General features: G+C 52.5%; 2 protein-coding genes across 2 annotated transcripts in view; one reads left to right on the forward strand and one right to left on the reverse strand.

The window, feature by feature from the left end:
* The window catches only part of ACBD6 (acyl-CoA binding domain containing 6), a 73,771-nt gene extending 69,709 nt beyond the window's left edge, over nt 1-4,062 (reverse strand). The window contains exon 1 of the mRNA XM_032192776.1: nt 3,877-4,062. Coding sequence (XP_032048667.1) covers nt 3,877-4,062 — 186 coding nt within the window. The remainder of the gene's footprint in view (nt 1-3,876) is intronic.
* Nucleotides 4,063-8,751: 4,689 nt separating this feature from the next.
* XPR1 (xenotropic and polytropic retrovirus receptor 1) overlaps nt 8,752-16,861 on the forward strand; it is a 95,511-nt gene continuing 87,401 nt past the window's right edge. The window contains exons 1-2 of the mRNA XM_032192450.1: nt 8,752-9,043; nt 14,864-14,915. Coding sequence (XP_032048341.1) covers nt 8,975-9,043; nt 14,864-14,915 — 121 coding nt within the window. The 5' untranslated portion in view covers nt 8,752-8,974. The remainder of the gene's footprint in view (nt 9,044-14,863; nt 14,916-16,861) is intronic.

Genomic DNA, 16,861 nt, shown 5'->3' on the forward strand with positions numbered 1-16,861 from the left:
AGTGAGAAGACTGAGACACGGTAATGTTTTCCTGAAAGTCAGCTCAGGAGAATTTAGACGTGAACATGCCTCTGTGCCTGCTGGTGAACGCAGTGAGGACTCACCAGACCTGGCTGCCATCAGCGCCCCTTCCTCTTACAGAATAAAGCCCTCGGCACACAGCTGCCTCAGCAAAACGGATCCAACTGAAACGAAAATATCACCGTGGAAGGGAACGGACTTACACAAAGCGTGGATTCGTTTTATTTTTTTTTACATTCAGCTTAAGGAAAGCGGTGTATGTCCTGCAGGGATAACAAAAGGCCAAGAAACCCTTGGTCCACCAGGCAGGCACGGCCTGGAGGTGGGCAAAGGCTGCTGGCCAAACACGTTGTTAGCCGAGCAACGCCAAATTGCATCCCCCCGTTATTTTCTATTTGTAAATGAAATATGCTCCAGTGTTCAGGCAGGTGAAGCGCTTAAATCAACCAACAATTCTTCACCTTAGCAGGGTGGGGATTTTCTGCTGAGGATGGGAATCATTAATCAGGCCTTAGAGCGAGCGTGCCCACGCTGAGAGATATTTATTAGTTACACCATGTTTTCATTTCGAGTGCTAGAGGAGATGAGGGACTAACTGAAATTAATGCTCTGCACATCTGACCATCTCCTGGCGAGCAGTCCGTTCACATCAGGGCATCTCAGCCGGCCTTTAAAACAACCCATCGCGGGTTTTGTGGAGAACTGGGGGAGAGGACGAGCAACAGTTAAGCCCCGTGAATCAGTCACGGCTCATTTGTGTTGTAAACGTCTCCTCCTGTGCTCAGATATGGACTGGACCACTTGTTCCATAAAACAAAAGAAACACGGAAATAAAATGCGAATTCATTATCTGGGTGGAAAATGCCTGCCTGGCAATTCTTCAGTACAAAACTGGCCAAGCCAGATCAAAGAAGTATCATCTTTTTTAATATTAATTGTTCACTGCCGTCATCAAAACAAGACAGCAGTTCCTTTTCTCCAGATTTGGCATTCAGAGGCTGTTCCAGCACTGAAAAGACTGTTAGTAACATCAATAGTAATACAAATCAAGGAACGGTAGTTAAATTTCATCCATCAAGAGTGGGGGGAAAAAAAACCCACGCGTGTGCCCTGTTTGCTATTTTGAGATATATTAAAAAGGCTTGCAGTGCTTTTGCTGGAGAGAAGAAGAAAAAAAATTCTTGGCTTCCTTCTTTCTGCTGCAGGACTCCATAATGCAGCAGGAGCCAAACAGGAACCTAATGGTAGGGGAGACTGGAGCCCAGTAGCCGAGGAAGGGGATTTTTAGCTAAATAGACTCCTGAACCATGCAAAAAGCTGACCCAGGCAGCTCTGAATGGGCTGTGTCTGCGTTTGTGGCCAAAAGGGAAATTTAGAAGCCCTGGCTGATGCCTTCACCTGACGGCTGGAGGTCACGACGTTCAGAAAAGCTCCTGGACAGACTGAGAGATGTGGCAGTGCTGCGTACCACCAGATCAAATCTCAGCTGTTGGGCTGTCCCGTGAAAAAAACCAAGGTTTTCCTTGCTCATCACACCACAACTGTTTTATTTTTTTCTTCCCAGTGGTGGGGAACAAACTGCTGCGTGCTAAGTTTTCAAGTAACACGTTTATGCAGCAGGGAGTCCCAGCTGCTCAGAAATCCTTACGTTTACCCTCCCCAGGGGCAGCACAAGCCCCTGCCAGCAGCACTGGGTTTGCAGCCCGGAGCATCCTGCTGGTGGGCGGCTTTCCCAGCCTTGGGTCACTCCCAGGGAGGTTCTGAACCCGCTCCCTGCTCTGAACAACAAGTGCTGTGCTGGTCTCCATCACCACAGCTCCCGAGCCTCCCTCTTTGGCATTCCCACAAGCTCTACCACCTTCACCTTACCGCTGCAGGCTCAAGGCAGGCAGGACGAGAGATCCGCCCAAAAGCAGGGGGAGAAACAAAACGGGTCCCAGGCGAGAGCCCTGCCAAGCAGTCTGTTCTTCCCCTGAGTCGTAAAGCCAGCAACATCTTCTAAAAAGCTCACTGGAGGTGACAACTAAGCAATTCCCTTATTTTCAAGTCTCTGACACATAAACAAAATCAGAGAGAAAAGTAATAAAACCCTGAAATGGCCTCCAATAAAAGGTAATAAAATCCCAGGAAAACGGTTATATACCCAAACAGTTGGAAATAAATAATATACAGTATTTTAACAGAGAGCTCAGCTGTTACTGCCACCCCTTTTATGACGGCGCTGCGTCCTAAATCAAAGCCCTGAGCGACATAAAACACCGCGCGGAGGAAAGACAAGGGTGCCAAATCAAGGGCAGCGGACAGATCTGAGTCAGCACCTTTTGTGTGCGAGCAATACCACTGCCCACCGGCGTAATATATTAGCAGCCCATTACGCATGCTGCTACGGCTGCTGTAATTAAATAGAGAAAACTCGCATTAAGCGCCATCACGTTGATTTAAAGCCCCAAACGCTGCAAAAGTCCAAGTTAGCAGAGCCTAATCCTGCAGCAGCTGTGCAAGCTGGCACCGGAGGCACAGAAACCAGGGAGCTGACACAGCCCCAAAGCAAGGAGCAGGCGGGTTCTTCTCGTGCATCCTCTTGGCCGGGGACAAGAGGGACAGAGGTGGAGGGGATGGAAGCGCCCCTCGGCTGGAGGGGACTGGACATCGGTGCTGACAGTGCTAATTGCTGCTGTTTCTGCCTGGTATCAAACCTTGTGAAAGAGTTTCCCATTTTAATCATTTTTAACTGAAACATTAAATACTCTATTGCTCTTACAGAGACACCAGTAAATCCTCTGAAGCTGACATTCATTGAGAAGTACATCAGCGACACTTCCCCTTTTCCAACTGGGACACTTACAAAGCATTTGCACCAAAGCCCTTTCTTTTCACCTCATTCTCGTCATGGTCTTAGTTCTTACAAGTTTCCCTGGCACTTTTTTTCCCCTCCTTTTTCTTACGAGGAGGATGAAACCTGGAGACCTGTTTAAAAAAAACAGGCACCAGAAAAAAATCAAGACAGAGCCTCACGCAGCCAGTCTGTTCTTAACATGTTCTTAAATGTACAACTCATGGCCAAGAGACCACGGCCTGGGAGCCACCAGCTTGGTGGATAATTAAATATTACACCAAAAAAATATAAATGCTTTTAAGTGGCAGTAGCCAGACGAGAGTATTCAGTGTGGGAGACAAATCATGGGGAAGACGTACGCGCCTAACTTCAACTATTAACCCAAACGGGTGGGATTCGGTTCTGGGCAATCTTTTGCCATACAGGTGACTCAGGTTCAAGCTTTTACCCTTTAATCTTCCAGGTGCAACACAAGTTTTAACTCTTCTGTTTCTCCGGGTGAGCCAATTACAGCTCTCTGCACCTTAACTGGTGCTTTTGTTTGACATCAGCTCTCCCAGAGGAGCAGGAAAGTTGCCTTTCATGGCACATCCCTGAGTTGCTGATACTCAGGGGCTGAACGGGAGAGGTGTCAGTGAATGGGAAAAGGTCCCTCACAGAAGGGCTGAGGTTGTGAGGGACCCGTGAAGAGCAGCCCCCACCGAGCAGGACCACCGAGAGCACGCCACAATCATGAATGGTCAAGGTTGGGTGGACGCCTGAAGAGCATCTCCCAGCCTAGAACATTCCACAACCCTACAACCTAATGCCCTGGCGACCCCCTGAACCACCAACCCGCCTCAATGGGGCTCCACAAACATCCCCATCCTTCACGGGGCCGCATCCAAACCCCACGGATTCAGCACGGGGAGCCCGGCAGGCGGGCGCCCAGCACAGAGCGGGGACCGAGCCCGTCCCCGCTGCCTCCCAGCCCCACCGAGGGGCTCTCCGTGAGGGAGAGGAGCCGGCCGGGGCCTCACCTGCTTGTAGCGGGCGTAGAGGTAGAGCAGCTGCTCCTTGCTGGCGGCGCCCAGCAGCCCGGGCAGCCGCTCGGCCGCCTGCTCGAACAGGGCGGGCAGGTGGCGGCCGCCGGCCGGCTCCGAGACCCCCGAGTCCCCCGAGCTCCCCTCAGCGCCGCTACCGGCCGCCCCCGAGGGCGACGCCATGGCGGCCGCTCCGCCCGCACAGCACCGCCCCGACCGGCCCCGGTACGGCGGCACCGCGGCCCGGGGAGAAAAACGAGCCGAGAAGGGACGTTCCGGGACCGCTCGGCACCCGCCGCGCTCAGCGCCTCAGGCAAAGGGGTCGGCAGCCCGCCCGGAGCTGAGGCTGAGCTTGGCAGCCGCATCCTGAGCTTGGTGCAGGAGCCCGGGCTGCGTGTTGTGGGTTAAGGCTGGAAAAGCCCTTCACAGTCATCTCCAACCACCCCCTGCCACCAGTGTCACCCACCAAACCATGTCCCCCAGCACCACATCCAACCTCTCCTCAAACACCCCCAGGGACGGTGACGCCACCACCTCCCCCGGGCAACCCGTCCCAGTGCCTGACTGCTCTTCTCAGGAGAAATTTCTCTAATTTCCAACCTGAACCCTCCCTGGCACAACTTGAGGCCGTTCCCTCTAGTCCTATCACTGGTTACCTGTGAGAAGAGGCCGACCCCCAGCTCCCCACACCTTTCTTTCAGGCAGTTGCAGAGAGCAGTGAGGTCTGCCCTGAGCCTCCTCTTCTCCAGCCCAAACACCCCCAGTTCCCTCAGCCGCCCCTCACAGGACTTGTGCTCCAGGCCCTTCACCAGCTTCGTAGCCCTTCTCTGGACACGCTCCAGGGCCTCGATGTGCTTCTCGTAGTGAGGGGCCCAAAGCTGAACACAGCACTCGAGGTGCGGCCTCACCAGAGCTGAGTACAGGGCAATGACCACCTCCCTGGCCCTGCTGGCTGCACTATTCCTGACATAAGACAGGACACCGGTGGCCTTCCTGGCCACCTGGGCACACTGCTGGCTTATGTTCAGGCGAGCATCAACCAACACCCTAAGATCCTCTTGGCCTGCACACCTTTCAAGTCACTCTGCCCCAACCCTGTAGCACTGCATGGGGTTGTTCTGGCCAAAGTGCAGGACCCGGCACTTAGCCATGTTCAACCTCGTCCCACTGGCCTCTGCCATTGATCCAACCTTTTTATGTCCCTATGCAGACCCTTCAAATGTAAAGTGTTGTGAAGTACAAGTGGAGTTAGTCTGGAATTAGTCCCCCAGGGACATGACTCACAGGGTCCTGGGCACTCACCAGCCACTGCCACCTCCCAGGGCCATGGGCACCACCAGGAAACCTCAGTGGGACACGGGCACCCTGCCAGGATGTGGTCTCTCCTGCTGGGGCCTGGGGGGCACCTCACAGCTCTTCTCTCCCAGCCCAGCTCCCTCATTCCTCTGCAGGTGTGTTCTCTAAAACCTGCACGCAGCAGCCCTCACTTGCCCCACTGCCTCCTATGTGCTGCTGCCCCAAGCCCCTTGGTACCAAAGGACACAAGTTGCTGTATGGATGATCTTTATTCAGCTGGGAGAAGTGGTCTGCCACCAGCAGGGATTTCCAGGAGTCCCCCAGCCAGCTCACTGCACACGCATGCTCCTGCATAGTGGAAGCCCCCAAAGAGAGGAAAGCCCCAAGTCAGCTGTTGGTTGGATACGGTCATAGAACCATTTAGGTGTGAATGGAATCATGGAATCATAGAATCACTGAGGGTGGGAAAGAACATCTGCTCCAACCACCCCCTGCCACCAATGTCACCCACCAAACCGTGTCCCCCAGCACCACGTCCAACCTCTCCTTAAACACCCCCAGGGACGGTGACGCCACCACCTCCCTGGGCAACCCGTCCCAATGCCTGACTGCTCTTCTGAGAAGAAATTTCTCTAATTTCCAACCTGAACCTCCCCTGGCACAACTTGAGGCCATTCCCTCTAGTCCTATCACTTGTTACCTGTGTGAAGAGGCCGACCCCCAGCTCCCCACCCCTTCCTTTCAGGGAGTTGCAGAGAGCACTGAGGTCTCCCCTGAGCCTCCTCTTCCCCAGCCCAAATACCCCCAGTTCCCTCAGCCACTGCTCACAGGACTTCTCTTCCAGATATATGTGTTATATATACATTTATTTAAATGTATACATACGTATATATACGTATATATACGTATGTATACATATATATAGATTGATAGATAAATATGCTTACATAAGCTGGCACAAACCCTCTCCCTGCTGCTTTGCAAATGCCTGTTAGGATCACAGAGGGAAAGCAGCCACTGCATTGACACCAGGGGCTCCCCTAACACTTCTCAAGCATTTTAGGACCTTTGCCAAATTTCCCCCTCTCCCAGCTCCCCGCTCCGTGTCCCGGTGCCACGCGTGGGGCCGGGCACCGCGGGTGTCGCCGCGGCCGGGTCCCGCTGCCGCTGGGGGGCACTGGCGGCCCGGCTGCGGCCCTCGGGGAGCGCAGCGGGGTTTTGGGGGGGCTGAAGCTGGGAGCAGAGCTTCTGCAGCACCCACACACCCACCCCTGTGAAAAGGGTCGCCAGCACCTGCTGTCCCTTGCCCCTTGCTGTGTTGCCCTCTCCGTCCCCGTCCCCAGCAGAACGAGCACCTTAGGGGCTATCTCCATCCCCTCTCCCCCTCCTAGGATTTCTGCCCTGGGGTGAGAGGACAGCACGGGGACAAGGCCAGCGGGGAGGGGACCATACACTGGATGCTGATGCAAGATCCCTGGCAGCTGCCAGGCGGGGTGGCCCCGCGGCTGGCAGGTCCCCCTTTTCCCCGCCGTGGCCGCGGGGGTCCCGTCCCAAAGTATATTTAGCCTGGCAGCCACCGCGGGTGGAAAGTTTCCCTGGGCACAGCTGTCGAGTCCGTCTCCCTTCTCCACCCCCCGCAGCAGCAAATGGCAGCGCCGTATCCCGTAAGGAGATCTTGGCCACCTTGGCAGCGCTGTGTGCCTGGGAGCCCGGCCTGAGCCTGCCCTGGCCCCCTCCGCCCATTTCACAGGTGGGCAAAGTGAGGCAGAGAGGGGGGCAGCGCAGGAGGTTGGCACTGCGTGCCTGGGGCTGGGGACAGAGAGATGTCCTGTGTGTGACTGGCTCTGTCTGCACAGCTACGGGCTTGATGAAGTATTTGAGACAAATTATCTGAAGCACCCGGCCTCCGCTCGGTTTCCATCTGGTCTCCATGGTGAGAGGCCACGACGCTCTCCCTGCTCTAGCACCTGCAGCTCGATTTGGCTCAGTTTTTCCTTGCCTTTCTTTCAGGAGCAACTGCACGGAGGGCCTGATCCTCTCACCCGACCTTCCGCAGGCATGGGAGAAGGTGCAAGGCACCACAGAGCCTTTAGGGTGGGACGGAGGCAGTGAGGACATGGCCTCCAGGCTCCAACATGCTCAGCCGCCTGTGTGGGGTACGGCAACCACCTCCTGAGCTAAGCCCTCCTTACATTCCTTTTTTTTTTTCCACAGCAGACAAAGAAAAGGGGTAATTAAGGCTGCCTCGTTATGCCATGGGAGACGCTTGTCGATGGTGGAGGGCTGGATGCACGCGTACTGTGCTCGCAGGTTCTACCTGCAGGCTGGCCTCTTGTTCACATGCAGCAAAGGGGATCTGGGAGAAAAGCATGTAATTAGTGCAGCTGCCATATAGTTTTTGTAGATATCAATAAAACATTGATTCCCTCCTTCTGGAAGCTCCTGCGCCACGGTGCATACAAATGGCCCCGGTGGCTTCTCCCCGAAGCAGCCAACACCGTGGCCGCCCGGCTGGCCAGAGGTTGCAAATAACGGGAGAAATCTCATTTTTGTTTGACTGACAGTGTTTTGTTTGGTGTGAAGCTAAAAAAATATATCAAAAAGCTCCGCTTCCATCTTGCTTCACCCAGCCTCATGTCCCGTCCATCTCCTTCCCCATCTCCTGACATGTCTATGTGAAAAAACGTTTGTTTTGGGACGTGAACATGGCCACTTTTCGTTTTGTGTAGCTCACATTTGTCTATCCCGTTTCCATAACTCCCTAAACCTCCATTTTGTGATCTTTTTTTGGGGTTTTGGGGCAGCGGGAAGCCCAGGGCGATGCTGTAGGGCTGGGGGGCTTGTGCCCAACCAAGCCTTTGGGAGGCTGGCCGGTGTCCCGCCGGGTGGTTTGCCCTCTGAAGGACTCTTTTTCTCCGGCCTCTTTTGAAGACTCGTTCTCCCCAGCAATGCAGGATCTCTAAAAGTATGTATTTTGAGAAGAAAAACACGCTATTTATAAATGCTTCTATATGCTCTCCACAAAGCAAGTGCCAGACTGCGCTGGCGGAGAGCCCACTCCCGCCTCGTCGGTTTAAAGAAGAAAAAAAAAAAAAGAAAAAAAAAAGCGAAAAAAAAAAAAACGATGAAAAGCGGAAAAAAAAAAGCGAAAAAATAGGGAATAACGCCGGTGTTTTTATCTTCTCCTGGCCGAAACAGCACGGAGAGAGTCATGGTGCAAGCAGGAAGGGGCTGGAGCAGCGAGGTGCCACTACGGCCCCTGAGTGCCGTGCTCCGCGCTCCCACACAGCCCCACGGCCAATTTTTGGGTCAAAAACCCCCCAAACCCCCACTCCCGCCCCGCGCCTGGGGGCGGTCCCAGCGCTGAGGCGAGCACCTCTAAGCCCCGCCCCCTCCCGCTAAGCCCCGCCCCCTCGGCGGGCGGTTGCCGTGGCGACGCGGCCGTGCCGGCGGCGGGGCGGGGCGGGGCGGGGCGGAGGGGCGCCAAGATGGCGGCGGCGGCTGTGGCGGCGGCAGCGGGGCAGGGAGCGGCGGCGGCGGCAGCAGCGGGGCGGCGCTGAGCCGAGCCCAGCGGGGCAGAGCCGAGCCCAGCTCAGCCCGGCCGAGCTGAGGAAGCCCCGCGGCGGCTCCTGAGGCCTGAGGAGCGGCGGGGAGGGCGGGCGGGGGCCCATGTGCGGCGGCGGCGGCCCCCCCCCGCCCCCCAGTAGCGGCGGCGGCGGCGGCGGCCCGGTGGCGGCCAGGAGCCGCTGAGGAGGCTCGGAGCGACTGAGGAGGAGGAGGAGGAGGAGGAGGCGGCAGGATGAAGTTCGCCGAGCACCTGGCGGCGCACATCACCCCCGAGTGGCGGAAGCAGTACATCCAGTATGAGGTGGGGGCTGCCCCTGCCCGCGCCCACCGGCGGAGGCACCGGGAGGGGGGTGCGGGCCTGGGTTTGGGGGGGGGGTGAGGCCGTGAGGGGTGAGGCCGTGAGGGATGAGGCCGTGAGGGATGAGGCCTCGGGGCTGGGCGCTACGGGTCCCGTTCTCCCCTATCCCCTCTCGGCCTAACGGGAAGGTCAGCAGAGCATGGGGTGGAGCAGAAATAACCCCGAGGTGGCACCTTCCCGGGGTGCCCGCTGTACCGGAGGGTCCCCACAAACCTCCCCCAGCTCCTTCAGGGGGTGCTGGGCTCGGTTCCAGCCCCCCCCCAGCCCCCGCTGCCTGCTGTGGGAAGGTCGCGCTGACACCTCAGCAGCTCAGCCCGAGCTTCGTCCCGCTGAAGGCTGTGGGCTGGTGCTCAGGGAGGCTGTCAGCCCCGCTGAAACCGCTGCTTATTGCGCTGTCCGGGCTCAGGGACGCTTTCCCCAGCAGCACCGGTCATCCCCACGAGTAATAATTAAACCTGAAAGCTGATTCCAGGGGAGCTGTCGGCAGCGGGCTGCTTGACCTGCTGAGCCAGGCAAAAAAACGCTCAGTGCCTGTTGTCGTTCAAGGGCCGGGGTTTTCTCCCTGGGACCCTAATAGTGATTTATGTCTCGCATCCCCATGAAGCTGTCTGCTCTCGCAAGGAAACCGTGTTTATCTTAGCTTGCTGCGTGATTCTTGTCGGACTCTAAAAGTTTATATCTTCCCTTTTCACCACTCCTTTGTTTTCCGTTACCTGAGTGCAAAGGAATAGATGCTTAAAAACTGCAGGCAGGGTTTAATTTAGAACAAATCCGTGATCTACCTGAGCTGTTTGCAGAACGAGCTGCCCGAGTAACGCATGGGTTTTTGCGAAGGAGGGACCCCATTGTCTCAGTACGGTGCCAGATCAGTTCTGCGTCGGGTCTCCGATGGATTATCTGTGCTAGAGCTCTCGGGGTTGTTTTCTGCTTTTGGGAGCAGAAAACTTGTGTGAGGTCCCAAGGGAAGGATCGGAGGTGGGGCTGGAGGGGAAGTCAAGGAGGGAAAAAAGATGTGCAGAAGGTTGCGCTCCTGGCTGACCAGATGGAAGCAGAGGGAGGGTGAAGGAGACCCAGCGAACTATGACACCTCGATTAATGCGCGAAGAACTCTGCTGCGCGTTGGCCGCTGCTTTCATTACAGGAGGTTAATTTTCAGATGTTTTAACTAGGGCACTGATATTCTCTCCTTCTCCCTTCCCCCATCCCAGTTTAAAATCAAGGTAGATTTCAGTAAAATCTTCCTTAATAGATGTTTCTCTTTCTAGACGTAGCGTTCTTGTTGGACGGATAGCTGAACGCTGAGGGCATTAAAATAAAAACCCCACCCTCCCTTTTAGTAGTAAGTTTCAAAACTCTTTGTTAGCCTTCTAGCTGGCTGGACGTGAGTCAGCCTGCTGCTCATGCATATTCCAGTAGTGCAATGGGCTGGCATTTATTATTCAGTGGCTGGTGGTCGTGTAGAGCACGGCGCTACCTTGGTTTACTTGTTGGTGAGCCTCGAGGCGAGAAGCACGCAGCCCTCCTTTGTCAAGAGAAAGGCCGAGCTGTTGCTTGGCAGATGTTGCTTTCGTTATTTGGATGCAATACTTCTTACAGTTGCATCGTAGTAATTTAAAAAAAAAAAAAAAGTGTATAATTCATTGAAATATCTTAATGTGTTTTTTTATTTGACAGTTTATATCTTCTCCTTAATTAAAGCAGCGATCAGTTTCCATTTTGGAGTGAGAGATCCCATTGTGTTTAACTCGGAAAAGTCCTGTTTGCAGGGACTTACCACGACAGGTTAGGATGATAACGAAAGGACAGGAAGATGGAATAGCAGTTGTCTTCAAGGCATTCTGTTGATAAGGCTCACGTGTAGTCATCTGATTTTTAAACTCTGATGTCTGTAGCTTTTTCCCTCGGAGAGCAGGTGGCTTTCACACAGCCCCTAAGTCTTGTAAGACCCCGAGGTCCTCTCCAGGTGAGAAGGCTCTGGCTTGAAGACAAGCAAGGCTACAAAGAGCTCTGCCTTGCACAAATGGCCAGTCAGACTAGAAGGAGGATGTAATCTGTTGCTGATGATGTCAGGAAGAAGGATGAGGATGTTTTGAAAATCTGAACGTGTAGTTTCACTTTCAGATGGTCCTCAGTGATTTACAGCCCTCTGAGTTCTTATCAGTAATGCGATCTTTCCCTCAATCACAGACCTGTTTAATTACTGTAACTGTGATTGTAGGAAGCGCCCAAGTTGCCCAGCCTTGGGGCGAGTACTTGGTCCCTGGAAGCGTTTAATGAAAATGAATGGGTTTTCCCCTCTCTAAACAAAGAAAAAGATCTACTTTGATACCTATAGCTTGGATTCTTATTTATTTATTTTTTTCCAGCAAAAGCGCTGCAGTGCCATTGCTGTGTGCCTGCTTTTTAAGAAAGAGCAGTTGGCATGTGAAAAAGAAGAATGATGATGCATGCTGCTCCGGCTCATTCAGCTCTTCACAAAGACAGGGGCCGTGACTGAGTGAGCGTTAACACGGTGTTTACAGAAACCTCGGTTGACTTGATTTGACTTCTCATTCTAAAGATTGCTCAAATCTTTAGACTTGCAGCTGCTGCCCTCTGTGTGCTAAGGCCAGGTCTGGGTGTCTGGCACCCTGTTGTCTGCAGAGCTGGTGGCCTCCCCAGCGGGGTAATGGCTCGCTCCAGCACTGCTTCTTGCCTTGAAACCTTAGGTTTTGAACCATTCCTTTACTCTTCGATTCCTTTGGTGTGAAGACATGAGACGAAACAAAAGCCCATCTTTGTGTCAGACAACAGAATTTACTTTTTCACATAGAATTGAACAAGTTAAGGTGACTCACAGATTAGTTTCAGCTGATGCTTTTTTCTAAACCCATTCTTTTCTGCCTTTAATGCGCATTTGTAGATGCGGTGGAAACATTGGATTGCCAGGCCTCTGTTTATCCTTAATCACAATGCAAATTTCCTTTGCCAGTGCGTACCTCTCTGAAGTGCTTGCAGGAGAAGGAGGAGAGCATTGCTCAGTCTGCTCAGGCCTCCCGACACAAGTGTGTGCGTGCCTGTCAGTCTGCTGGGAGCTCGCTGGAGTTTTACAGTTGCCAGATGGCAGTTTCATGTCAGTTTATCTGGCCTGAATTTGTTTATCTGGGTGCAGAAGTCTCTTTAGTGAGCTCTTAAAAGTCTCTTCAGCACGTAGTCTATTCACACTTCTGTTTCCCCGCGTGTTTAACTCGTTGCTGCGCGCTCTGCTGGAGCAGGGAAGGCTGAGAAGCATCCACCAATTTTGGGGAAAAGTTCTTAGGATCGTGGAATGGCTTGGGTTGGAAGGGACCTTAAAGATCATCTAATTCCAACCTCCCTGCCATGGGGGGTTCTAGAGAAAAAAGCAATTAGCTGATGTTTAAAAACAAGTGTTTAATGCCTCTGGGGAAGGAGGAGAATGGGAACAGTTGCTCCAGGCCTGAACTTGATGGGAGAGGTTGTAGGATGTAGGAGCAGGTGGCTTTTGCTCCCTTCTAACGGAGACTTTGGGTGTTAACCCCTTTCCCCCTCGGGTAGGGGAAGCAGGTTGTGAAGTTTTAAGAATCATTTCTCTGCGACAAAGCCTGCGGTGGGGGAAGTAGGCGTGGAAAACGAAAGCCGCCGCGCGGTGCGCGTAGCCTGCTCGTCCTCCTCAGCCTCTTCCAGGAGCAGTCTCTCGTTTCTTGGGACGTGGCCAGCTCTGCTCTTCAAACAGGGCTTCATGATAGGCAGTTCGCACCCAAGCTTGCCACCTCCTGACACAAATCTGTTGTGCTATTTCACTAGCTGTCCTTCTGGGTGCTAGCGGACGAGCTTAGGAGAGCATTAGCAGCCTGCAAGCCAGTCACTTAAACCAGCTGCTTTGTTCCAGCATTTGAAGGCTTTTGTCCTTGAATTTTGTTCACTGCCCTGGCTTGGCAGTTGCGTTTTGAAGCGTTTCCTTTCTGCTTTGTTGTCTGATATATGTTTAGGTGAGTTTCTACAAGGTGTATCAGAAGCACAACTAAAAAAAACAACAATAAAACCCAAACCACCCCACGTTTTTGGTTCATGTGAGGCCTGGAGGAGTAATTCTTAAACATGTGAAGCTGACGGCGGTGGGTGGCTTTTTGGAACAGCTTTTGTGGTGTCGGGTCTGGTGCCCAAGGGATCTCTGCTCCTTCCTTGCTAAGGGGCAGTGAGAGCGGTGCTGGAAGCGCGCTGCCCCTACGGGGTGTGGGGTGGCTTCCCACCTGCTGTCTTTTTGGGGTTGTTTCTCCCGTCTCGTGCGGCACTGGTTTGTGGAAAAAGTTACAGATAGGCGAGGATGACGAGCAGGGTGGAAAAGGGGAAGGTGGCTCGTGGTTGGTTTGGGGTTGGTTTTTTTTTTTTTTTTTGACCAGTTGATGCGTGGAAGCGGGTCACGCGCTGCGGGCGGTGAGTCACGGGAGGAAGGAGGAATGGAAACGGGACCGAGGGAAGGAGAGAGCCCTGTCACTGGAATGAGGATCATTCAGCCACGGCTTAGCTGGGAAAACAATTATGCAAGTGACCTTTGTTGAGACCTCTGTGGACTTGGGAACGAGACCTTTGAGAGATGGCTGAGCTGCCTGTTTCAGCGGCCACCTATGATAGCCCGTGATAAACAGCCCTGTCCTTTAGACCTTATATTTACTTAGCAGGCTCATAGCCCACATTACAACAGTGCTGAGCTTCTACTTGCTGAGCGTGGGGTTTTTTTCCCCTATGGGGGTGTTAGGGCAGCTGTTGGAGGCTGGGATGTTCTCTCTGGGGGAGGGAAGGGGGCACGAGAAGTGGAGGGATTGTGGAGCTCTGGGACCTGCTGGGTAACGGGAGGCAGGGGCAGGAAGCTTGACAGACCCGAATGGCTTTTGTGGGTTAGATTGCTGGAGGTTCAAAAGTCCAGGAATAAAACACAAGTCTTGCAGCAGGTGTTTGCAAAGCAGGCTTACACTCTCTGTGTGAGTTAAGATGCCTCTCAAGTGATCTTGGCGTCTGTGTAAACCAACATCCTGCAGTAGGAATGGACCTTTCCTAGTTGCCCCCAGTTCCAAAATTACATTTGGAGTTACTCCATCAGCCACAGGATCCAAGTTGCTTGATTCCTGCACGTGCTTGTGATGTGCAGCAGCGCACACCTTTAGCCCTTGGCTCTGGCTGTCCCCAGGAGCAGCATGCTGCCTCCTCCATGGGGCGAGGGCCTGGCTAGCAGCTCTGGCCTCTGCTGGCTGTGCCCTTTGGTGTCCTCCTCCTCCAGAGGCAGCCTCCCGTGGCTCCCTGCTCTGGTCCATCAGCTCCTTTTCAGCTCTCAGAATGCCTAAGCATTTCTGTACGACTGCACTCTGTACCAGTGCTAAATCCCTGCCGCTGCTGTTCCTCCGTTTGTCTTCACAAACTCCTTTCTATGTCACCTCACAGTTTGTTTTTTCATGAAACCTTTAACATCCTACCAACCAGGAAACATTTCTTCCAAAGGGAGATGTTTAGAAATACGGTTGGAATAAATGGTGTCGATTAGCAAGGTAACAGGCCTTTGAAGCAGTCGGTAAACCTGAGCGCGTGTTTCTTTTGTTACCAGAGATGCGTGTAACAGCACTGACATCACGTTCCCTAGCTCTGGGTGTCAGTCTGCAGGGATAAAAAGACTTTAATTGCTTTTCTTTTCAAACAGGCTTATCAAAACAATGTAATTTTTTTGTTGTTGTTGATGCTGACAGCGTTCCTTGTTCTCTCTCTCCCCTCCAGGCTTTGAAGGAGATGCTGTATGCAGCTGTGGACGAGGCCCCTTCTATAGAAGGTAAGGGAGCTGCAACTGAGAGTCGTGTTTGTCTTGGCATTGGATGCTGGGCACACAGCAGTGTTACTTTTCTGTCCCTAGTCCTCCAAAATTGGTCAACTTAATGCACTGATGGGCAAGCGCTTGGCCCTTCACAGCCTGCGAGCTATTTTTGATTGTTAGGACTCTTTGTCCTCTGTCACCAGAACAATAAATGGCTCTGTAGAGCTTGGGACTCCAACAGCTGGATTCCTCTTGCTTATAAGGACATTCACTGGTGGAAGTACTTTCCTCGTCGCTTGAGAATAGACCTTTGTTTTCCTGGGCAGCTAGCGGCTTCGGGAGGTAATTGTGCTGGAGAGGCGCTGGCTCCTGGTGTGTCACCCGTGGCTGGAGCTGTGAGAGTCTCATCCTTTTGTCCCGGGTGCTCCCTGAAGGCTGTGCTACCTTTCGTACGTTGGCATGAGTATATTTTGTGTTTGAATGTGTTGATTGCTGCTGAATCCTCTAGCTAAGTGACTTTAATGCAGCGTATGGTTTTAAGCTCTCTGCGTTTTGAATAGTTTAAGTGATAAGTGCAGTAGTTCTCCACAGAGTCCTTTACAGCCTTATTCTCTTCTTCCTTTTGTTGTCTTTGAAGTACTGAATAGTTTATGTTGCTTCGGTCCCTACTTATTTGCCCTTCCTGTGGATTTCAAACTGTTTTAAACTCTGTGCTTTCACCAGTGGAATGTGGAATACTGTTTTTTGGGGTTTAACTCTACTTGCTCTTTCATGAGCTTTTTACAATTGTGTTTGTTAATAGAATGGGGCTGTGATGGGGCAATATTTAGTGATGCCTTTCAGAGGTGCAGTCTGAGCTGAACGCTTCCTTGAAGCAATGCTCAGACAGGTGTACCTCTTAGATTTATCCTGACACTTGGCTGCTTATTTGTCTCAGCCTACCTGTTTTGTTAAATCAATCGTACCCTTTGCTCTTAACTTGTGGGTCCTGGAACTGAACTTCTACCAGCAGGTGGTTGTGGTGCTGGCATCATCTGAAATACATGAGTAAAGTGTGTGGGCTCTGGGAAACACAAATGCAGCTTGCAAACAATACACTGACAGAAGGGGGAAGTCCTGCTTGTATTTTTCTGAGTGACAAAGTTGCCTGAAAACCCACAAACCTGGAGGATCTCTCCCCCAGGCAGCACAAAACGTTTTCTGTATTTTGTGTAGGCCAAACTGACCACCTTTATTAACTCCTAAAGACAGTTTACTGGTTTTGTTGAGGGGGGAAAAAATAACACAGCATCAGTTTTATAGAAGACTGGAGCATTTACAGGGCTGCTTTCTTTAATGTCAGTGCGTTATCAACAGTGGGAGCAAATGCAACTTTGTGGTGTGATGTTTGAGGATGAAGTACTGGGTTCTGCTGGAATTTCAGGGCGGCTTGGCCTCTGAGCTCCTGGGATCGGTTGGGACAAGGGACAGATGAGCCACCTCCTTGGGTCCTGCACGAGAGGTTGAGCATCTTCTGCAGGGCCTGCCCCATGGGCACTGGGGTTGCTGTGGGGTAACTCACGGCTTTTTTTTTTTGCCTTGCTCGTTGTGATATAATGATGTTCTGTACGTACTGTAATGTTTGTGTCTAAACATGCTTGGGAAGGGAAGAACAAAAAGGTTTAATATGCTTCATGTCGGTTTTTAAATGTTAAAATTTAAACCCGCTTCTGCCGCTTTGATGCTTTCAAAACATCAACCAATAGGAGAATAATGACTTAACATCGTGCTAGTTATGAGAAGCATCTTCTGCTCATTATTTCAAGATCAGATCTCTTCCTCTGTACTGTAGAGAACAAAGTGATCCAAACTGTTTTGAACTGCTCAGATTTGTCTCTGTCTTGCCTGAGCTGCTTTTATGTAGAGAGCAGCTATCCTAATTCCTGCACCTCTTGTTGGCTAAGTGCGTGCAGGGTGGCTTGGTT

The sequence above is a fragment of the Aythya fuligula genome, chromosome 8, assembly GCF_009819795.1.
Source record: "Aythya fuligula isolate bAytFul2 chromosome 8, bAytFul2.pri, whole genome shotgun sequence".
In the NCBI taxonomy this organism is placed as follows: domain Eukaryota; kingdom Metazoa; phylum Chordata; class Aves; order Anseriformes; family Anatidae; genus Aythya; species Aythya fuligula.